The sequence below is a fragment of the Euprymna scolopes genome, chromosome 29 (assembly GCF_053919585.1).
Source record: "Euprymna scolopes isolate OS-2025 chromosome 29, ASM5391958v1, whole genome shotgun sequence".
Classification (NCBI taxonomy): domain Eukaryota; kingdom Metazoa; phylum Mollusca; class Cephalopoda; order Sepiida; family Sepiolidae; genus Euprymna; species Euprymna scolopes.
The window spans coordinates 39047387-39072286 of NC_136510.1; the positions used below are offsets into that span (position 1 = coordinate 39047387).

At 34.3% G+C, this 24900-nt stretch overlaps 1 protein-coding gene and 1 pseudogene across 3 annotated transcripts in view; both read right to left on the reverse strand.

Annotated features, from left to right (window-relative positions):
- Positions 1–24900, reverse strand: part of LOC145252603 (BBSome complex member BBS2-like) — a 114752-nt gene that overhangs the window by 56801 nt on the left and 33051 nt on the right. For 2 of the 3 annotated variants that reach the window (XM_080112300.1, XM_080112301.1), the window contains exons 2-3: positions 9418–9541; positions 4691–4915 (exon numbers count right to left, since the gene is read on the reverse strand). In XM_080112300.1, the coding sequence (XP_079968426.1) occupies positions 4691–4915; positions 9418–9534 (342 nt within the window). In that variant the 5' untranslated portion in view covers positions 9535–9541. Of the gene's footprint in view, positions 1–4690; positions 4916–9417; positions 9542–16526; positions 16602–24900 lie in introns of those variants that run through there. The other variant, XM_080112299.1, reaches the window with a different exon arrangement.
- LOC145253004 (U2 spliceosomal RNA) lies at positions 2300–2454 on the reverse strand (annotated as a pseudogene).

Sequence of the window (24900 nt, forward strand, 5' to 3'; positions counted from 1 at the left end):
AAAGCTATATTTTCAAATACTGTTTTATTGCTTATTAATTTGAAATATTTGTTGTATATATGTTCATATTTTTTGCATTTAATAAAGATATTAGATTTCTGAATTTTTGAGATAAAGACTGATTATTCGTATTATTTTGATTCTTCGGACTACTGTTCTCATAATGAATGTTATTTTCACAATGTTTCAGTCGATGTAACCTCCAACCTTCTTCAGGTGTATCTTGTCGAACTTGTGAATCTTTCTGTTGAACTCGAGAATCTACACAAAATTTCGAACAGAGCCCTTTATTTGATCCACAGGGGTAGCATGCTTTTGTTCTGTCAGCCATGATTAGGCAGAAGTTACAAGTAATTTGCAATTGTAGCTGGAGTGTTACCCACACTGAGAATTGCCCCTTTAACCTCCAGAAAAGTGTAACTTTACAGCTGAATTTTTACCAAGTACTTTACTCACTATGCCATGGATCTTTGTTCAAAGACCGGTGGCATGATATAATAAGTTGAAGATTCAATTCTCAGTGCAGGCAACACTCAAAACATAATTACAAATTACTTAAGACTTCTATCCAGTCATGACTGATGGGATGAAAGCATGCTATTCAAAATACCATGCAGATTCTCGAGTTCAACAGAAAGATTCACAAGTTCAACAGGTGAAGATACACCTGAAGAAGGTTGAAAGTTATATCGACCGAAACATTGTGAAAATTGCACTCAAGACGAGCACAATAGTCTGAAGAATCTAAATAATATGACTAATACGGGTTGGAACGATAAATTTGCCACCTTAAAGAAAACAACGCTACAACTTTATTTTAAAATCAATTCAGGTAACTTGATTATGTAGTAGAGCTGACATCTATTCAATGTAGCCGCCTTCAGCCACAATCATCACCTTAAGACAGGTCCAGAAATGGGAGCATGCCTTTTTCACAAGCACTAGCAGGAGCTCAGCGAATACTAGGTGGATGGTGACAATCAGGCTGGCTTTGGTGTTGTGGAAGGTCATATTGGTGATGTTCTCAATGTATGACCAAATGAAGTAGTCCAGCGGGTTCAGGTTGGGGGAGGAGGAGTGGGTAGTAAGAGAAGGGATACAAAGTAATAGCACTTAGGGTCTGCCATCGGCCACCTGATTGCACCATGGAATCACCACACTCTTTAGCACATTCAGGTACACTTTGGTGTTGACTTTAAAGCCGACTTTGAAGGTGTGAAGTGACATGACATAGCCCTCACTTAAAACCACACCAAAGACCATAACTGTGGCCAGAAACCTTGTTTTCATCACCCTGGGCATGTCCCTCCTATTTGTAGCAATCCAGCGATGTATTTTGAAGGTGCTGGCAATGGTCCTGTTGTCATAACTTGGATCAGTAGAGAGCATGAGTTGTACAGCGGCGCATCTCCAATCTCGCTCGTTGAACATTGTGTCACTTTCAGACATGATAGAAGACTCCTATCACTCTTGGAATTTGTACACAACTGGCCAATTAGTAGATGGCCTTTTTTTTTCTTTTTTTTTTTTACATGGAGTTCACCACTTATCAAGGCCCAATGGCCACTCAGGGATAAGGGTTAACTCAGGGATAAGGGTTAGCCTGCAATAAAAAAAGAAAACTAGTTTTTATCAAACAAAAATGGTATTTTCTAGGGTGACAATTTTATTGCTCCAGTCTGTACAAATTGCACCATGATACTTGACTTTTTCATTTTAAACTTAAATTCAAGAAGACATTATTACTGCACAAGCAGTAAGACCAGACATATAAAACAAACCATATGGTCTTTGATATGACAGGAGCGTGTTCAAAATAAATGTTTCTATTTAGAGTACAATTGAAGCATAATACTTGACTTTTTCATTTTAAACTTCAATTTAAGCCATTATATATAAAAATAATTTTATAAAATCAACAGCAGGTTCTCTACAGTGCAATGTAGACTACAATGTATTGTGGACTAAGTCACTGCAAGAGGCATGTGAAGTACCCTCCCAGTGCACTGCAATGAGTCCCCAACTAGAGCAGGCAAATCAATCGATTTGATTGAAAAATGGGTGATTTCATCAATTTTGATGACAATAAAAATATAGTAGTATATATATATATATATATATATATATATATATATATATATATATATAAAATGAAATAAGAATTGCAGTTAAGTTTACCAAAATAATCCAAATAATCCAATAATCCATTCACGTGCACCTTTTTCTTCGCCATATTCCCTCTGCTCCACTATTTGTTCCTATTTGCAATGTCTCTCCATGGGACAGAGTTAGACACCAGGGTCGTTTTTTGTAATGTGGAGAAAAGGAACAAAAATAAAAATTGTCTCAGTCGTGAAGGATTTCTCATCCACTGACAGAGAACCAGAAATTGATGTGCAGCATCTGAAGAACAGATACTACACTTTGATCTTGGCCCGAAGGCCAAGAAATCAACAGTTTTTATTACCAAATAAGATCTATGACTTACTTGTAGTTTCATCAAATACTTTTGCAAGCAAAATCCAATCCCGCATTTTGCTAAATCCTACCCTCTGATAAGAAGGAAAGTATTTCTTCGAAACTCTGCGGATTAAGGACTATCCACTTATTTTGTGCTTCCTTTTTATAATTAAATATGTTTCTAACTCTTTTTCAGAGTGTTTTTTAACATGTTTTATTAACTACTTATTCTTATATATATATATATATATATATATATATATATATATATATTCGAGGGTTTAATTAAAGGTGTCTTTTACCTAATTTATAATAATACTATGTTGCAGTATACGTTTCTTGTGGTCTCTTTGTCTTACTGTATTTCAGGACAAGAATTCATCTGGTCTGGTGGAGTATCCAGCTAAGTGCTGTAACATTACTAGAAAGTGCACTATTCATCATGTGAACCAGTGTATAGCCATGTTAATGAGATCTTATTTGGGTTTTTGAATACTATCTTATTTTAAATATTTGGTCAGGGTTTGTCGGGTGAAGTGTTCCTATGTCAGGTTGTCTTGTCAAACTTGTTGCATAGACAGACCAAAGACACTCGAGGATGGTGTCCAGTAAGTAATTCTAACTCTCCACTGCATGTGTGTTTGTTATATATTTAAATGATGATAAACCAACAGAATGTATAGATAATAAACATGGAAATAGAAGAAAAGAAAAAAACAAAAAATCAAATATGAAAAAAAACAAAAAAAAAAATTGACACATAGTCATGATTTGATTTAATATTTCACCTTTAGTGATGACTTTATCAAAAATAAACATGATGAAATAATAAAGTCAACATTGATGCATTCGATGCCATGGTGGAATTAACAAGTCCAAAATATGCACATTAGTAGAGTACGAGAGAATGTTAGGGTGGACTGTTTCGTTTTGTTGTTTTACTCTTTTTCACCCCAAACAAAAGACTAGTGGCAGATGCACCAGTCCAGATGTGACAACAATACTCCATGCACGGGCGAAGTGTGGCTTTGCAAAGATATAGGATACTCTTTGGCTTGAGTGATTTTCTAGTACGATAGAGGCAACCCACCTTCTTTGCAGCAGCCTTGGTAATGTCCTCAATGTCTTTGTTCCCATTTATGTTGCCTGTGAATGTTAAGTCAAGGAGTTTTGAATGATGGGCTCTTAGAAGAGACGTTGCGAGCCTGTCTCTGCTTTATCAGTATTTTCATGGCAAGTGCTCAGCTGAGTTTTAATCTATGGTCCCCTCTCACCAAACTTTCACGAAAAACACTCGTCTAGCCAAAACCACTATCAATAATTTCCCAAATTCTTTATCTGTGCCTAAACCTAAATGTAGATTCCATGAAGCATGCATTGTCCCCCGTGAGTGCACAGTGAATGGGGCATAAAAAAATTACTGAGTTCAGTATCCACCCCCCATTTAGCTCCAAAAGTCCCTAGGGGATGTCAAATCCTAGTGAAAATGAACAAACGGTGCAGTTTTAGGCCTTAACATATGTAAATTTGAGTTCTACACCATGCAAAAAAAAAAAAAAATGACTAAGTCCATCATTTGTAATTAAGCCCCAAAAGTCCCCAAGGCCTTTAACATATTTAAATTTGAGTTCAGCACCATACAAAACTGCTAAATAGACATACAAATACATACAAATATCGTAAAATAGTCCCCAAAATAGAGTGTTTTTATTAGCCCTAAAAGAGCCCCTGGGGTACACCCAAGAGTTATTGCGGAGTATAGACAAACAAAATCATATAGAAATCAGTTAGTTTCAACTTTTCAGAAAGTTTTATAAAACTCCAAGGTATCAACTTTTTTTAATAAGCACAGAAGTGTCAATTTTAGTTATTTTAACCCGAAGGGCACCCCTGAGGGGGCAACCGGAGTTTTCACGGAAAATCCGCTCTGTTACTTTTTTGCTCATATCATGTTTAATGTTTGTGCAAAATCTCAAAAAATTCCAAGGCGTAGTTATTGAGAAAAATGTGGACAGATGAACGGATAAACAGACGAATGGGCAAAAGTGAATTTACAGATCCACCCTCCTTTTGTCGGGGGGGGGGGGACCAAAAACCTATTTAAAAATAGTGCAGTACCAAAAATACATAAACACCCTTTTTACTCCAAACACTCCATCTAATATAAAACTATTGACTGTATCGTTCCATCAGATTTATTCTGTCATGTCAAATGGAAATCCAAGATTACCTCTCGATAGAAAAGATCCCTGTTTTGTATGACATCATAGGCAACCAAATTGGTATCCGTGCCAATCATTAGAACATCGTAGCCTAATGATGGATTAAGGTTTCCAGCACAAATGGAGGACACTTTTTGATTAATGTTCAACAGGTTGACATCACCCCCAGCACTGGTCAGCGTTGATTGGGGTCGGTTTGCTTCACTTATCTTGTGCGGTGTATGGATAAAAACCTGCAGAAGAAATTTTTTTTTAAATTAAAAAAATATGTATATTAGTAATCTTGCATAGTTACTGATCCAAGCGACTTTTGGTTTGGAAAACTTGACAAAAATAGATGGGGTTACTTTATCTGAGGATTGCATCATATTTTTCCATTTATCTATTTTAGTTTATTATAGTAAAAAGAAAAAAAAATTAATTCATATAGTTTAACCATGTTCAGCAAACATTCATGCATTTTCTTTTATATATATTAGAATACAGAAATAAATTAAAATTTAAACAAAATGCAAATTAAGTCGTAAATACACTGAAAAAAAATTTAAATAAAATAATATTGAATATAAACACAGGTCCTACATTATTAAGGTTAAATAATAATAAATTTTAAAACAAAATAAAAGTAAATTCAGGCCCTTTACAATTTCTGTGAAACTGCTTTCATTTACAATAACATTTGAACAAAATTCAAACATATATCTGAGGAAGGGAAATCTCCCGAAATATCATATAATACAGAACTTCCATCTGACCATACTGATGCAATAAGGCACACAATGCGAGTATAGATTCAAACCTATCCTGCATTAACAGAGTTCAAAATTGGCTTTATAACCTAGTAGATGATGACCTTTTCTCTTTGCTGCAACCTCTTTAACACAGGAGAGCCTATCTCTGCTCTATCATTATTTTCATGCAAGTGCTTGTCCCAATCTATGGTTTCCCCTGGCCAAATTTTCACAAAAAAAAAAAACACTCGACTAGTTACAACCACTATCAATAATTTTCTCCACTCTCTGTGCCTAAATCTAAACACAGATTCCATGAACAAAGCTTCTTTCCTAGAATTGCCTGCCTGTGGAACATTGTAGCCTTCAAGTCAAATGTAAACAAGTTCTTGTTGAACAGTTCCTTTAAATAATTGAAATTCTACCCAACTTCCACCATTAACGTTTACTACACTACCACCTTACATTCATTAACCCTTATCCTTGAGTGGTTTTTGTGCCTCGATAAGTGATAACTCCCTCATAAAAAATTTTTTTTAAAATAAAATAAGGAAAAAAATATGTCAATGTTGTATTAAAAGGTGAATTTGCACAGCTTATTTCACCGTTATATATTTTAATTAGCAAAAGTACCCGTTGTTGACTGGGTTCAAAAACAGCCTACAGAAAATGGACTCTGATTTATGAAAGTATGATAGATTATGAAAAGGAAGTGTTGTAAAGAGATAGCTTCGAATTTGGGGGTATCAAAACCAAAGTAAAATATGATGAAAGTAAAAATAAAATAGATAACCCCCATAATTTATTATACCATATCTGTTCACACTGAAACACTTATCACAATATTCTGTGGATCTATATTAAAAAACCTTGTTAAACTTTGTGACCTATTCCCATTCTATGGAGGCCAGACGCGAACAAACACCCCATAATTTTATTATACCATATTTCTTCAAACTGAAACATAATTATCAAAGTATACTTACGCAGATAGATATGAAAAGTCTTTATTAAAGTTTGTTTCTATTTCCATTCTATGGAGGCCAGGCACAAATGCAGACCCCACAATTTTATTATACCATCCCTATTTAAGTTAAAACATACTTATCAAAGTATTATTATGTACATCTATATCAAAAACTCTTGTAAAGGTTATTTTTTAAATTTTTTATTTCCATACTTTGTGGACAAGGCACGAACGCAGACCCCATAATTTTAATAAACCACCATTCTGCCGGATCAAGCATACCCATTCCTGTGTCTCGATACATCTACCATTATATGTAATCCGTTTTTTAAAATAGTCAACCATATAGGAGCCTATTCGTGACCAGACACACACACACAGACATTCAGCTTTATATTATAGATTTGCTTCAATTTGTGCCTATCCATTACACCTCTGCATTGTATTGCCTTCTATTAATTCCCTTTATATACATGCTAAACAATGCTTCAAGCAAACTACATTAACCTCTTGATTTATATTAATTTATTATATTTTTTAAAAAAATATTTTACTTTCAGTATTAATTTACTTCTGTCAATATTTTCTGTAAATAAACATCTACTAAAAAAAAATTCTGTAAAGAAAGATATTTATTTTTTATGAGCACTCCTTTACAAGGTAGAGTTTATATTTTTGGTTGAATTTGTCACTATGTTTATTCATGTATAGCTTAGTGTCTATATTATGATACTCATTATTCAGGACTTTGCATGCAAGGATGTTTTGCTTTTGATGACAGATGTTAGCCAATAAAGTGAACTGTTCCATTACCTGTGGGTTTCTGTTTACCATTCACCATCTTGTTCCTCCCGGTGTTCCTTTTTCCAATCCCCTAGGTAATAATTGTCTAGAGCAGGTTATTGCACTTTCATTAAACTTTAACTGTACATTACAGTAATGAAACATTAGTTTTATTTTCTGGCTGTTGTTGCTTAACAAGAAAATCAGGATGAACAAAATAACTTAGTAGAATTAGCTGTGTTTGGCTGCATCAGACCGAAATGGAATATTCTTCCTACTGGTGTTCCCTTTCCCCGTCCTCTAAGTAATAATTTTTTAGGGCAGGCTATCACTCTTTGATTGAGCTTTAGTGGTACATTACACATATCGCTTGACCAAAGTTGGTTAAAATATTAACCACTGTCTAACTTAGCACGGATTTAATTTGAAGAGATTTAGGTCAAAGGCTATATAAAGTCATTGTAAAGGTCACACTTTTGATGATAACTTTCGTTCTGCTCATAATAGAGATTCACTACTTGGCACATTTTGTAGCCAATGAAGTCCTGCATCTTATATAACTTTGAGCTTGACTTTGATCTTGTAAAGTTTAGTAAATGCTGAAATTTTGACAGAATTACAATTTCAAAATTTGATGTATGGATCTGATACTCTGACAGCAAACATCCTGCAAAATTGCAACATGATCCAATAAATATTTTTTCGACTTATCAATATTTCCATGGCATAAGTTTTTTATCTTATAATAATTGGATATATATTTTTTAAAATAATAAAATTTGACACTTTTCTTGTTTGACTTCTATTTGTGATGTTGTGAGAGGAGTTAAAGGAGAAACTTTATGGAATTCCCAAAAATATTAAAAAGAAAATAATGTAATATATTTTAAATTGTCTTAAAAATGGTCATACATCAAATATTTATGAATTACTGGATATAATGTGATAATTTATTTGTCTAAACCTACTCCCTCTCTTTCTCCATACATACCATATTTTGTTGTTATATTTTAATGCTAACTGTATTACTGGTATAATTTGGCTTCCTTGGGCCTTGGAGAGTTTCCTCTCCTACCTATGTATTATTGTCTCATTGTTTAGGCGTACGCCTATTGATGCTTCCGTTCAGTCTTGAAAGACAAAGGATACCCTCTGTAGGGGCAGCTGCGCATGTAATTGTGTGGCAAGGGTTTCACAATCCCCAACCACACCTCTTCTTTTTTTGTTTTGTTTCTTTCGAATGTTTCACTTTTTATGTATCATTTTGCTGATTTCTTCACTTGGTGAAAAACCACTGCACATCGAAATTACGAGTTCCTTTCTCACATGATTACAACAATAACCATATATTATCATTATTATAATGATATTCGAAAACAAGGCTAAATCAAAGGGAGGTAACTCTCATATTCTCGTTTAGGGTTACCAGATTGGCCCTTTCAAGGCTAAATTAAATGAATTTGGCTTTTTTAAAAAGCAATTTGGCCTTCAAAAACTGTATTTGGCCTTTTTCAAAGCATAATGTATAGGCTAACTAAGGAAAGAACAAGCAAAATATTATTATTAACTAGCGGCTGCACCGCGTCGGCAAACACAACGCCAAGTCAAACACAAAATTGAATACACTCAACATCAAGTACACTCAACATTGTCTTACCATCAACGCTTACACTGTGAACTCGGAGTATGAGAAAATCCCATATGCACAAATCAAAATCACTGAAAAAACAAAAATACCCTAACTAAGAGTAAGGATAATGAGTAAATGTTGGATAAAAAGATGGTTAAAATTATTACAAACTTGCCAGGATTCGAACCTGGAATCGTCTGATCCGTAGTCAGACACATTATCCATTGCGCCACAAGTCCTGTCCGTATGCTGAAAGATGTTACTGCGACTGTATACAGACAGTGCTAAATTTCGTTGACATGGGCAGGTAACTTTTTCAACATGCACGAAACGGCCCCAAAACCCTTATTTCAGGCTTTTTGTGTGACTCAGCATCGTTCATTACGAAGCATTTATAGATAAGGAGAATCTAGGGACTCACACCTTTCAGGGAAAAAAAGAAATTTTCAATTTGGTGCACCTCTTCGAAAGTTTTATTGGTATATAGATACACAAACACACATAAATAAATAAACATTTAGAATTTTATTAATAGTATAGATGATGATGACAATAATAATAGAAATAGTGATACCAATAATAAAATCAATCATATGATTAGTAATAAAAATAAAATAATAATACCTTGTCCCCATTTGTTGCACAAGTTAAAGCTGGGTATTTACCAAAATAATTGCCGATGGTCACCTTGTTAGGCTTAATTTTCATACTAAGTTTCAAAGAAAAGATTGGCATCAACATGATGATTCTGAAAAGAAAAAAGCAATATAAAAATTTGGGGGAATTCATTAGATACATTTGTAAGGATAACGAAGAAGGCGTCCATTTTGTAGGCTTTATTTGGTAAAAAAATAAAAGGAGTTATCATTTTGTTGTCATTGATAGAGATTTATCGGCAGCTTTAATATAGACAATTTTGAGTCAGTTTTATTCATACATCACATCACCAGCAAATAAAGGACCATGAATAAGTTTAAGTGACAAGGGGTACCATAGCATGCTGAGTCATATAGGGGAGGAGATCTAGTTCCTCTAAGAGGACGTTCTGAAGTGTTATTAAAATATCCGAGAATGCATTCTCCAGTAAGGGCGGTTCAGGTGACTGATAATAAACTAATCCTCCTCTCCCCAAAAAGATTATGGCCAAACTAAACCATACCTTATTCAAGATTATATTTACTATGGTTAAAACAGTATCCATTATGAATTCTTTGGCATTTATGCAATATTAAAAAAAAAAAGAAAAAAATCCATTCTTTAGAGTTCATTTAAAAAGAATCGAATGACCATTATATTTGTATATATTGTTTTTAAATTTAGCCACTTGATGTAAAGAGCTAATCCTAGCCATAAAAAGGGAGAGAAAAGCAGAATCATTTCAAGACAAATACAGTCTGAAAGAAACAGCATCACCAGCATTCAATCCACTGGACAGACTAGCCAAAAAGAAGCTCTCCAAATACTTAATAAAGCAATAAACTTTGAATTAAAATAAATCACAGAAAAATACATTTATTATACAAATATGCAGTTTATTCCAAAGATTTCTTTTTTGCATTTATAATTTAAATACGATTTTGGGTATATAGCCCTGTAGCTAGTCCATCTATGGCATAATCTAGAGATCCAATTTTCACAAATTCTATGCATTAAATTAGGGGTTATTTCAGCAATAACACATCGAATGGTGTCTTCCAAGTGGTCTAATGTGTCTGGCTCCTCGGTGTAGATATCAGACTTTACATATCCAAAAGAAATGGAGTTAAATCATACAAACGAGGTGGCTAGTTGAAAGGTCCATTTCATTTATTTGTTCATAAAATGTTTCTCTCAGTAAATTGATTGTATCATTTGCAATTTGAAAACACTGCTCAGGCATCAGTTTCTTCATGATGAATAGCCAAACCAAGCTGAACTTAAAATAACCAATAGTTGCCAAATCTGCAATTAAAGAAAATAGAGTTGTCAATTTATTGCATGTACTTGATGAGTTGGGTTTTGCATTCACTTGTCTTGTTGTTCAGCTAAGGTGGGAATATTGCACGCCTCTTCAGCTTGACCTCAACACATGTAACTGACTGAAAATCAGGAAAATAGCATACAATGCAAAGTGTCCTGATTGGATAATGTATTAATTAGTGTTGGGACGACTGATCCGAGTTGGAAAAATGATAACTTTTTAGAGTATTGGAATCAGTATTGGAATTAGAAAAATATTTAGTCGAATTTCTGATTTCCAAAAGGATTCTTTTACTTTTTTTTTTAAAAAACTCAGAACATGGCCTACTATACATATTATTATAGTAGGCCATGCTCAGTAAAACTAAAATCTATATATTATGATAACGGATTTAGGTAAAAATGGCACCGGAAGAAATGTCACTGTAAAAATAGCACAGGTAAGCATGATACAGGTAAAATGTTATGAACGGATAAATAGAAAAATAGGGCACAAGTGAAAAATATACACAATGAGTTCCTATTTACTTTGCCTCCCCACAAGAGCAGAGTTAGACGTGTAAATGGAGGGGGGAGGGAATTGTCTCAGTCATGAAGGATTTCCTCTCTAACTGATAACAAAAGATTGAGGTGTAGTATCAGAAAAGATATTAAACTTTGACCTTAGCCTGAAGGCCAAGAAATCTTTTATGGGTTTAGTTTATCAATATCAATGAGTTTATCAAATAGCTATAGTCAATTAATTATAAAGAAATGATTTGAGAAAAAAAATGTTAGAAAAATCTACTTATGTAATATATGCACCCTCACCCCCCGTGTACTTTTACTTTTTGTGAAAATATATGTCTACATTACATGAGTATCAAGGAAAATGTCTACATTACATGAGTATCAAGGAAAATCCGGAAATTAAGAAAACATCAACTTTATAACTAAATATTTAGAAATATGAAAAGTATCGGAAGCGATAATGATATCACAACTGGTAATTAGAACCAAAAATTACGGCAAAACTGGCAATTGTATCAAAATCAGGAAAAATATTAGAATTGCTCCATCTCTAGTATTAATCACTCTTCAGTGTAGAGCTATTCTCATAATAGAAAAATGTATTTGTCTCAAGCTAAAAAAATTTAAAAAAAAATAGCAGCATAAATCTAATCAGAGAAGTTTTTTCCAAATAAAGAATTTGTAGCAACTGAAACTTGCTACAATCACAGGCAGGAGCTAATTCTCAAGATTTGAAATCCATTTTCTCTCTGACTTGTCCAATCATAAGCCAGCTCTCAATCACGTGACTGAGTATATAAAAGGCAAAATCATAAATCCTCTTCCTCTTTCTTCCAACTCTGCCAGGCAGCAGACTTAGCCTGGGGATTTGGCCCCAGGTGGAATGTGAATACAACAAGCTAACAATTGTTTTTTTCTAACTCACATTTGTTTCCACGTGCGGTACCCAAACTAACTTTATTTATCATGCTACAGAACTATCGTCGATCCACCGACACACACCCATGACAACACGTAGACACACTGAATACAGTTCCCTTTCTTTCTCCTTTAACCAGCCTACTTTGTCTCGACGACTACTGGCTACAAACACGTGTAAACTGAACTATTCTCTCCTTCAACAAGCCGGCATGATATTAAATCTATCTTTACACACAAGAACACTTCCACCTACTAACCCGTTTCTCTCTTTTACACACTACTAACAAGGATGACAAATAATGTTGTTTATTAAATGTTAAAATGAGACTTCCTTTCATTGTCTTCATTATCAACTAAAAATTCATCAGTCAGGATCAGCAGAGCTTAGTGATCTTCTTGAATCAAGACTAAAGTTCACTGAAGTATTTAAAGATATTCAGTATATTTTATAAAGTGGTTCTGGCATTTGATTGGTCCGTTTTTATCATCCATTATTATAAATAGAATCGTCCAAATGTGTGTAGTTATAACCTCTCAGTATGCGAAAAATATTGTTTACAAACAATCACTCTGCATGGAAGAAAACACAAAAGAAAATAGTTTATCACACATATCTGCTATACATTCATTAAACTTTTGTTTTATTGTTGAAACAAAGTAGATACAGAGAAAATTTGCATGACAACATGAATTACGTGATAGTATGGGTAAATTTGACTTCAGTATGATTAAATCTGAAGCCTCAAATTAACGTCTGACTGTGATTTAGCTGAATAACCAATTTATATACTGATCCAATTTGTAACCCACATGCCTTTGGTAAGTATCGATAATCGAACACGTGATGTTAACAAGTGCATTTGAGAAGTTTTATTACCACAAAGCAGAAAGGTCCAACATATAAAATCACCAGTAGGCTCTTTGATATGACAGGGGTGCATTCAAAATGAATGTTTCTGTTTAAAACACAATTGAGCCATGATACTTGACTTCTTCACTTTAAACTTAAATCCAAGCCACTATCACAGCACATATGCACAAAGGTCAAATCAACAGTAGAGTCTTTGATAGGGGTGCATTCGAAATGAATGCTTCTGTTTAAAGCACAATTAAACCATCATACTTGGCTTTCGCATTTTAAACTTTAATTCAAGTGATATATAAAAATAATTTTATAAAATCAACAATAGGTTCTTTACAGTGCAATGTGGACTACACTGTACAGTGAACTAAGTCACTGCGGAGAAGCATGTGGAGCTTCCTCCATGTGCACTGTAATGGGTCCACAACTAGAGCAGGCAATCAATCGATTTGATTAAAATGTGAGCAATTTCACTGATTTCCATAACAATAAAAAAGATGGGGATGTGAAACATTCGTTGAGCATTCAATCCTGGACAACGTCGGGTCTCCCTGCTAGTTATCTATATAAATAAAACAGTAGATGTATGTGTTCGTCTGTGTATATATATTTAACCGCCAAACTCTTAAACTATTCATCACATAACATGGAATTAACAGAAAAAAAAGTAATCATACACCAAGCATGGTTTATAATGAGTAAAATCTTTTGTTTCTGCAATTAGCATTTTTTTTTTTACGACATAGCCCAGCATAGTACAAACACTCTCAACCTCCTCATGTTAAGAACAGCTTTCGGGATAACCACCCCCTAACCTCGAAACTATACTACATACTAAAACATACTATAAAAAATTATGGGGGTGAGAGGTGATTCTCATTCAGGTCCGCCCTATTCTGTACTTTCACCTAACAATTTAATAAAAAAGGCATCATAAAACTTAAACTTGAAAATACTATTCAAACATAGCATGGTTCAATAAGTGCACAAGCACTTTTCTTTTTCTTAACGCATAGTTACTGTATTTATTTCAACAAATTAACAAATCAGGTTTTACAATGTGTACAGAGTATTGTTGTCACATCTGGGCTGGTGCATCAATCACTAGTTCTTCCCTTTTAGACAGAGTGTGAAAAATGTGAGCCATTATTGGCACTCTGAAAACACATGTTTTTGTCGGTTTAACTTACCAACTCGACATCACTTGTTTTTCGAACCAAATAAAAGCTTTAAAAGATGTTAAAACATACAAAACTTATCCAGGTAAGTAAAACAGTGACTTATGTTGCTTTATTAACATTTATTTAAAATATATATTAGTGATGGGACGACTCCAATATTTTTCCCCGATTCCAATACAATTACCGATTCCTTACTAAATTCCCGAGTCTGATTCCGATTCTTTATAAATCTCTAAATATTTAACTATAAGATTGTTATTTTCCCCGATTTCTGTAATAAAAACATGTTAAATATGCAGATATTTTCGTAAACATAAAATTACACTTGTGGAGGATGATCTATAGATTTTAGCTTTACTGGTATTTTAAAATCAATAAATATTTATTATTTTATCATTATTACTAGCAGTGGAAGATGTTTCTTAAATTAATTAAAGGAATCGGTTTTAGCATTAGAAAATAGGCTAAAATTTTTCCGATTCCGATACCCCAAAAAGCTCCGTTATTTTTCCGATTCCGATTAATCACCCCAACACTAATATATATATATATATATATATATATTAATCTCTTTTCGTTTGTTGTCTTCTCTACTAAAATACCCAAAACATGATTTAAGTAAGAACAAATGAAACATGCATAGTCCCCCGTGGGTGCACAGTGAACGAGGCATAAAAAAAATGACTAAGTTCAGCATTTGCCCCCCCCCCTAGCCCCTAAAAATCCCCAGGGGACGTCAAACGGTGTAGTTTTAGGCCTTAACATTTGATTTCTGCACCATGCAAAAAATAAAAATAAAAAAAATAACTAAGTCCATCTTTTGCCCCCACCTCCATTCAGCCCAAAAAGTTCCCAAAGCCTTAACATATTTAAATTTGAGTTCAGCACCATGCAGAACTGCTAAATAGACATACACAGAACATTTTGGACAAATATAGTAAAATAGTCCCAAAAATGAAGTGTTTTTATTAGGCCTAAAAGAGCCCCCCTGGGCACACCCAAGAGTTATTGCAAAGTATAGACAAATAAAATTATATAGAAATTAGTTAGTTACAATTTTTCAGAAAGTTTTATGAAAATTCAAGGCATCAATTTTTTTTTAATTAGCACAAAAGTGTCAATGTTAGCAATTTTAATCCGAAAGACACACCTGGGGGGGGGGGCAACCGGAGTTTTCCCGGAAAAGCAGTTCTGTTACTTTTTTTTACTCATATCATGTTTAATGTTTGCGCAAAATTTAAAAAAAATTCCAAGGCGTAGTTATTAAGAAAAGTGCGGACAGACGAACGAACGAGGGTGGTTGGTCAGCAGATCCACCCTCCTTTTGTCGGGGACCAAAACAGTTATTGGGGGAAGTAATGCCCAAAACGCAATTCACTAAATTCTAAAATAATTTAGATGACGGGTTTGTATTACTGTACACATAGATTCGAAAAAGTTGTCAAAAAAAAAAAAAAATAAATAAATAAATATATAACAAATAAATGTTATCAAAGGCAAGATAAGTTACTTTTCTACCTAACTGGATATATTTTTCGTGTTTTTATTCAATGTAACATGTTTATTCAGCTCGAAAAGCATACAGTGTTTACCGATGTATGTATTGGAAAATTCAAAATGGCGCCCGACACTCTCTTTAACACGGGAAGTTCAGGAAAAGGTGTTATAAATAATAAACTAGACAAAATACTGTTAGAAATTCGCTCATTATATGTTACTGTGACATAAGTTTACATATATTCGGTGTTTTTTTAATAGTATTTTATCTAGTTTATTATTTATAATACCTTTTCCCAAACTTACCATGTTAAAGAGAGTGTCGGGCGCCATTTTGAATTTTCCAATACATCGGTAAACACTGCATGTTTTTCGAGCTGAATAAACATGTTACATTGAATAAAAAACAAAAAAATGGATCCAGTTCGGTAGAAAAGTAACTTATCTTGCCTTTGATAATATTTATTTGTTATATATTTGTTTTTTGACAACTTTTTCGAATCTATGTGTACAGTAATACAAACCCGATTTTCCTTGCTTGGAAAAACTGACGCTACACAATCTTACACAGTTTTGGAACTTTCTAACAAATCAAAACATTGAGACGTACGTACTCATTTAGCTACTAATTTGTTTTTAACCTTTTTTCTTTTTAATGTGGACTATTTAAGTCTATGTTTGTAGTTGATGTCACATTAAATTTGAATATTTTTTAAATGCGTATCTATTTGTTTGTTTGTTTGTTTGTTTCCCCCCCCCCATTTTGCGAAATTGAAACCATAAGTGACATTTTCTTTTCTTACCGTTTTTACCAGAAGATCGCGTCGTCACCTACGCTACGGCAACGCTGAACAGCCGCGCACTGAACGAAATGCTTGTCGCTCATTGGATAAAAAAATAATTACACCACGTGATCTTCTCAATTTTGTTGGTGTCGAATTATACAAAGCAATTTTAACAATTTAGATAAATATTACTTTAAAATGAACTTATTCATAAAAATATCGGTACTTCTTCGTTATTAGAACGAAAATCGAAATATTGAATTTCAATTAAAACCAATGGTATCTACTTAACTGTCATGTCGAAATTAGTAACATATCCAAAAAGTGCGAAAAACGATAAAGTAGAAAATTAATGACTTTGACTTTGACTTTGACATATAGATGTTTGAGGTCCAGGTTTTGGACCTGTTCATCGTTCCAAGGGAAACATTTCCTAGACAACTTTGCGGCATGCGTGGCACAGAAATGTCAAATTGGCACTAACAGCGACAGCTAAAAGTAACGGAAATACAAAAAAGTCTGTATGATGTACTTATTCGTTACAGAACGAAGATGTCATATTCCAAAAATTACAGCAATCGATCAAGTAGTTTTTTTTAACTAAGAAAATCAAAATTTACGATTTTTAGCAATTTCACTACTAAGCTGTATTGAGCATAATGCTGATTTTTTATCTCAACACTTCAATTTGAGTTATCTCCCTTTTATTTATTTCATCGGATTTCATCATGCCTGATGAAAACAAATCGCTTAGCCGTAAAATTTGATTTTCTTGTTAAAAAAACAACTACTTGATCGATTTACGTAATTTTTGGAATATGGCATCTTCGTTTTGTAACGAGTACCTGCACGATATAAACGTTTCTGTATTTTCTTCACTTTTAATTGCCATCAGAAGTTTGTGCCTATTTCCATTCTAGACCCCACAATTTCATCATACCAACCTATTTAAGTTAAAACATACTTATCAAAGTATTATGTACATCTATATCAAAAACACTTGTAAACGTTTTTTTTATAATTTTAAATTTTTTATTTCCATACTTTGTGAACCAGGCGCGAACGCAGACCCCAGAATTTTATTATACCATCCCTATTTAAGTTAAAACACACTTATCAAAGTATTCTTATGTACATCTATATCACAAATACTTGTAAACTTTTTTTTTTAATTTTTTATTTCCATACTTTGTGGACCAGGCGCGAACACAGACCCCCCAATTTTAATGAATCATCATTCTGCCAGATCAAACATACCCATTCCTGTGTCTCGATTCATCTTCTATCATTATATGTAATCAGTTTTTTAAAATAGTCAACCATATAGGAGCCTATTCGTGACTAAACACACACACACACACACACACACATTCAGCTTTATATTATATATATACTAGCATGGGTGCCCGGCGTTGCCCGGGTGTTTGGAGGTGTATGCTGAGCAAAAAAAAGGGGTAATTTTTTAAACTTTGACCCCTATTATGACCCCTGAAAATTTATTGTTTTGGCCTCAAATCAAGTTATTAAGTTAGATCTATGTCCACGGAACCTATATCTAAAATTTCAAGGGTGTAGACCCAAAATTGTCGGAGAAGTTTGCTAGAGTTCTCAAAGCTCAAATCGTTGAACTTTGACCCCTTAATCGCCAAATTTCTGGCTAAAAACCGATCACATAGATTTTTCCAAATCTCAGTACCCTGTATAATTTCGAGTCTGTAGACTAAAAATTGACAGAGTTATTTCGTAGGGAAATGTACACAGACATACACACACACACACACACACACACACACACTTTCACTTTTATAGATATGTAGATTTAAAATTTGAGTCTGACAGAATGACAAAGTGATATTGCAAACCGATATATTAAACAAACGAACTTCAAAGAGACAAATGAACACATAAGTAAAAAAAAAAAAAATGTATTAGAAAACATTTCTTGATTATTCCACGTTTTTTTTACAGACCTGACGACTGAGGTTCGCTCTTAATAAAAATTGTTTTTTATAGTCTTAATTTTGACTTCCTTTTTCATAAAAAACTAAAAGAAATCAAGAAGGAAAAGAAATTTAATTTTATTCTTTTTTCATTAATTTCTTTCTGTGCAAAGCAATTCTTTCAAACTTAATCTGTTTCCAAAATGTTTTTATTTCATTCCCCTCCCCCTTCATTCATTTTCCTCCGCATCCTGGCAAGTATTAAAATAAACCATTTATAATATTTATTTATGGATTTATTTACTTATCATTTCTTTTGTATCGGTAAATGAATTCTATGCACCCACCATGTTTAAGTTTGGGAGTAAAAGATGTACGATGAACAGAAGGATAGGGAAAATAATGTATATAAATACGCAATCATAGGTCATTATAAACATCATATACATTTACAAAACTTCCAAATTGGATTGAAATAAAGAACACGATGATTTATACTGAAACTCATCTAATATTAATAATAAAAAAATAATAAAAAAAACACAAGTTGTTTGTTTAAGTATTATAAGCAATTAAATATTTCGTTGTATTATAGATTTTAAAGATTAATTTCCTTAATCCACTGGGTTTCAAAGAAATGTGTTTTTCTCATCAAAGAAAAGATATTATTAGCAAATGAATATTATAGCGAAGGTATGAATTTGCTGGTACTGGCATTAATTGAAACAGCATTACATGAAAACTAGTCATAAATGCAAAAAAAAAAAAGAAAAAGGGTTTATAAAACGAGGGGGAAAATTTAAGAAATCAGAGGCTACATTACCAGTGAAGATTTAAAAAATAAAAAAGATGAAAAAATATGGCGAGATCCAATATTATCCATACAAAAAGATGATAGGAAATAATGTTCCCATCGGAAAATCCAGAATTATGCTGTTGACACGCAGAATCAAAATAAAAATCAAGATTGTGCGTAGTAATCCAAAAAGATTGTAATAATTCAAAAAGTTTGTAATAATCCAAGTATGTATAATTCAGGTTTGCAGAAACACGCGCGCGCGCACACACACACACACACACACACACATACACACATATGTAGTAACAAGGAGCGTTCCAGTTGTGCATACATCTGTTATATACCCTTTCGTTAAAAATGAAGACAATGAAAGGAAATCTTATTTAATAAACAACTTTATTTGTCATCTTTGTTATAGCATTAGTAGAAGAGAGAAATGAATACAGCCAGCCTCGGCCCAACCAGGTAGTTTTGGCCGGGCGCCAGCGCTGGCCCCAGGCCTTTTTGGCCTTCGGATCAAAATCAAAGACCATATGTGGGAGAAACCCCACATATAAGACCATTGTCCTTGTGGCAATCAGTTATTGGTCAATGTAGGGGAAACCCTTCGTACAAATTGTCACTATCCAGCTCCCCTACTCCTCGGGGAGCTGGTCCCCATTTCCCCAATCTCTTCACATTAAAAAACAGCCTTGTGCCTAATTTGCTCAGTGGGGAAGCAAATAAATAAACAGTCCCAGTCGGGAGCGAGCGGAGGCTCCTGAAGCGACGACTGACGCTACCAGTCACGTCGACCGAATTCACCAGCTGAAAGATTCCCAGTGACACCAGCCGTCTCACCAGCAGTTCAAACAGCCCTTATCAGGACTAATTAGTTTTTCTGCTAATGTAATTCACTACTGCTTGCCTCCAGTCTCCTGCAGCTTTCCAGCTCACTCCAGCGACTTTCGACCTTGCTCCTCCAGCCTGCAACCTCGCCTGCACCTCACTCCTCTGGCCTGCAACCTCACTTGCACCTCGCTCCTCCAGCCTGCATCCTCGCCTGTACCTGGCTTCCTAGTGACCGTCTGTTCTTTAACACTGATCCTACGTTCTCAGTGTCCACCGTCCGTTCCGGATCGCCCTGACATCCAGCCGGTCGTTTCAGACCCCAGCAAGCAACCCTAAACCACGCTATGTCTAAGGTACCTGTTCCAACCCTCCAGACCTTAGCCTCTGGTGACGTGTGACCCTCCGGACAACCAGCATCCAGATCATACGATTTTTTGCTTCCTTTGCAAATAAAAGGTGAAACGTCGTCTTTAACCAAACTACCTGTGTCTGCCATTCTTCTTTGCTTTTTTGCTGTGTACTTTTTGCCTGTGTCTACCTTGTTAGTTGTTGGGTGGATTGTCCCTGGACGACCAGCCCCGCAACAATATATATATATATATATATATATATATATATATATATAAGAGCAAATAGTTAATAAAACATGTTAAAAAAACTTTGAAAAAGAGTTAAAAACATATTTAATTTGAAAAGGAAACACTAAATAAGTGGATAGTCCTTAATCCCTGCCGTTTTGAAGAAATACTTTTCTTCTTATCAGAGGGTAGAATTTAGCAAAATGCAGGATCGGATTTTGCTTGCAAAAGTATTTGATGACACTACAAGTAAGTCAAAGATCTTACTTTATAACAAAAAGTGAAGCAGAGGGAATATGGTGAAGAAAAAGGTGATTTCACGTGAATGGATAGTCTGGTGAAAAGTAAAGTATCCAATGACGGTAAAATACAAAAATGCAAATTCAAGATAGTTAGTTAAATTTCCATTCGCACAAGTAAAATCCAAGGGAATCGTGTAATTGGAAGATGGTCCAAAATAATCCAAAAGGCTGAAATCCGTGGAATAATTTACAAATAGGTACAAGAAAAAGGGGAGAGAATTATTTTGATTTTATATATATATATATAGATAGATAGATAGAGAGAGAGAGAGAGAGAGAGAGAGAGAGAGAGAGAGAGAGAGAGAGAGCGCAACTATATACACAAGTTCCAAACATAGCTTTTATGCCAGGATTCTTCATTTTAAGAACATATCTGCGTTTTCACAAACATTGGACTTTTTATCCATTTATTATTTTCCTGCTCGTTTGTTGCATCGGCACACACATTAAAATACGTCAACAATAAAAGCATGATTCATTTTTCCGGGCTATTTTAAATAAAAACACATACTGTTAATTTTTATATTCGACTTTGTTTTGATGCTGATTTTAACCCCCCCCTTTTTTTTTTTAAATATTTTGTTTACGTCGAGGGATTAGAAAAATGTAGTCTCATTAACGTCGTAACACACACACACACACACACACACACACACACACACACACAAGAAAATGCGTATCATACACGTTTAGGAAACCAAATCACAATGCGGAAATAATCAATATTTTTTTTACTTGTTTGAAATTTATATATTTCAGTGCATCGCCATCTTCAGAATTTTATTTTTTTCTTCTTCTTTCTTGCCATGTTGTTAGATGGAGAAAGAACATCAGTCTTTTTGGAACGGTGCATACGCAAGATTTGTGATTTGAGTTCTGTTATGGGAGTGTTGATTATTTTATTTTATTTTTTTTTTGTTCAATTTTCACCCCAAACAAGGTACAGTGCCACTTTGAAGTAGGGGGCTACTATTGGGGACATAAGTTGCAGGGATATTATGAAGGGAGATGAGTAGCAAGATGTTTATTCACATTACACTTGAACTTCTGCATGTCAGTACAGTTGGGAAAGCAGAATCCCGGAAAGGGAGTTCCAAAGTCTAGCAGTTCTAGGGAAGAAACTATTGGAGTCGAAGGCTTTCTTACACCTAGAGATCACTACTTTGTAGGTGTGGGATTTAACTGCTTGTCGGGTTTGTCGGGGGCATTCACATTGAGGGGGTACAAGTGCTTGTAGTTTGTCAGAGTATTCACCATTAAAGTACTTGTAGAACAGGCAGAGGATGGAGTATTTCATTCATGGGACAGAGGCTGAAGTCTAGATGACAGTTCAGGACCTATCAAATTGGTAACTCTCTTTTGAACCCTGTCCAGGAGTGAGAGACTAGTAGCAGATGCACCAGCCCAAATGTGACAACAGTACTCCATACATGGGCGAATAAACGTACAGGATACTTTCAGGAATAAGTAGCTTTCTAGCACGGTAGTGCTGAACTGAAAGATCCCCGAATGCAATTGGCACTAAAGATGAGAGCAGTAGTTTGAATAATCCAAATAATATCAGATTGACAAGAAAGTTCTTGCAGTTTTTAACTTTTCAATTTAGATGAGCATGTCTCAGCTAAATCAAAAAATTTATTGATCGAAATAAGCACTATTAAAATCAATACATAAGTGTATTTAGGCCAGTAACGTGAAATTTTTGCATTCTTGTGGCGTTTTTTGATATCGTTTAGGTTTTTGAATCATTTCCAATGCAGAAAGTTATTGAGATGCTTGAAAAAGTGGTAGTCTGTAGGTGAGAAGTCTGGAGAGCATGGTGGATGAGGCAGAGTTTCATAGCCCAATTCGTTCAACTTTTGCAGGATCAGGTTAGCAATGTGTGGTCGGGCATTGTCATGGAGGAGAATTGGGCCTTTTCTGTTGATTAATGCTGGGTATTGTTGTCAAATTTTCTGATCATGCATTACATCCATTTGTTGACAGTACTTCCCCGCTGTAATAGTTTAGCCTGCATTCAAAAAACTAATGAATCAGACTCGTCACAGACCACCAGTCAGTATGACCTTCTTTTGGTGCAATTCTGGCTTCCAGAAGTCTCGTAGAGCTTTGTCGGTGTCTAAACACTGAGCTGAATGCTGCCACTTGTCGTCAAGAACCCACTTTTCATCACAAGTCACAACCGGGTTGAGAAACGAGTCATTCTTGTTGTGTAAAAAAGGAAAGATGACACTTCATAACGGCATTTCTTTTGGTTGTTGTTCAATCATGAGGCACCCATTTATCAAGTTTTTTTGTCTTTTCAATCTCTCTCAACTGGTTAAAAATCGTTGTATATGTTACGTCTAATTCAGAAGCAAGTTCACGAACAGTTGTGCATGGATTGGCTTTGACTAAAGCTCTTAATTGATCGTTGTCAACATCTGATGGGCGATCATTATGCTCATCATCTTTAAGACTCTCGTCACTGCCATGGAATTTCTTAAACCACCATTGTGCTGTGTGTTCAGTAATGGTTTCTGGGCTAAACGAATTGTAGATATCAAAAGCTATTTTAGTAGCTTTTCAGCCTAGCTTGAATTAAAATAAGAAAATTATGTGAATTTACTTTTTTTGATCTTGTATTCAATGTTCTGAAAAGAAGACATAATTGTTTTAAAACGATTGTAATTTAAACGATTACAGAGAGCGAAACTCCCTCTTTAGAGTGAAAAACGCTCTTTAAAATGATATATAAAGTTTTTTTTTTTTAGTTTTTTTACAAAGATTTACATGTATACCCTATCAAGGTATTATAACAAAAACTTATTAGAAAATATATCATTTGAAATCATATTAACAAGCGAAACATCCATGGTCCCCTGTGAGTGTACAGTGAACGAGGCATAAAAAAATGACTAAGTTCAGCATTTGTCCTCCCCCCCCCCCATGTAGTCCCAAAAGTCTCCAGGAGACTTCAAATCCCGGTGAAAAATTAACAAACAATGCAGTTTAAGGCCTTAAGATATGTAAATTTGAGGTCTGCACCATGCAAAAAAAGAAATGACTAAGTCCATCATTTGTCCCCCACCATTTACCCCCCAAAATTCCCAAGGCCTTAACATATTTAAATTTGAGTTCAGCACCATGCAAAACTGCTAAATAGACATACACAGAAAATTTTGGACAAATATGGTAAAATAGTTCCAAAAATAGAGTGTTTTTATTAGCCCTAAAAGAGCCCTTGGGGCACACCCAAGAGTTATCGCGAAGTATAGACAAGCAAAATTATAAAGAAATCAGTTAGTTACAACTTTTCAGAAAGTTTTATAAAAATCCAAGGCATCAATTTTATTTTAATAAGCACAAAAGTGTCAATTTTAGTCATTTTAAACCGACTAGGGGAGCAACCAAATTTTTCTCGGAAAATCTGTTCTGTTACTTTGTTACTGTTACTTTTTTAATTGTTGTGTGAAATTTCCAATAGATTCCAAGGTGTAGTTATTGAGAAAAGTGCAAACAGATAGACGGACGAATGGACAAGGTTGAATTTACAGGTCCACCCTCCTTTTGTCGGGGGACCAAAAATTCTACAAGAACTTTCTCTCAACCTAATACGGATTATCAATCCTCATCTAAAAACTTTAGAGACATAATACTTTTTGTCAATTATACCATCGTGCTTGTCTTGATTATTAGTGGCCTGCATAGGATTCGAAATTTACGTCATTAAACAAATAGAAAAAAATGTTTCATTCTAGCATTTATGTCAACTTTATTGGCCATCGTCGTTAAACGTGCGAATATAAAGACTACAGTGGTGAAAAGTTAGGGTTAGGCGCGAAGTTGAAAATGCTCACACACATGCAAAATAAAATCTATATAAATAAAACTGTAGACGTATGTATGTCTGTCTGTCTATAATGAATAAATTCCTAAACTACTGATTACATAACACTAAAA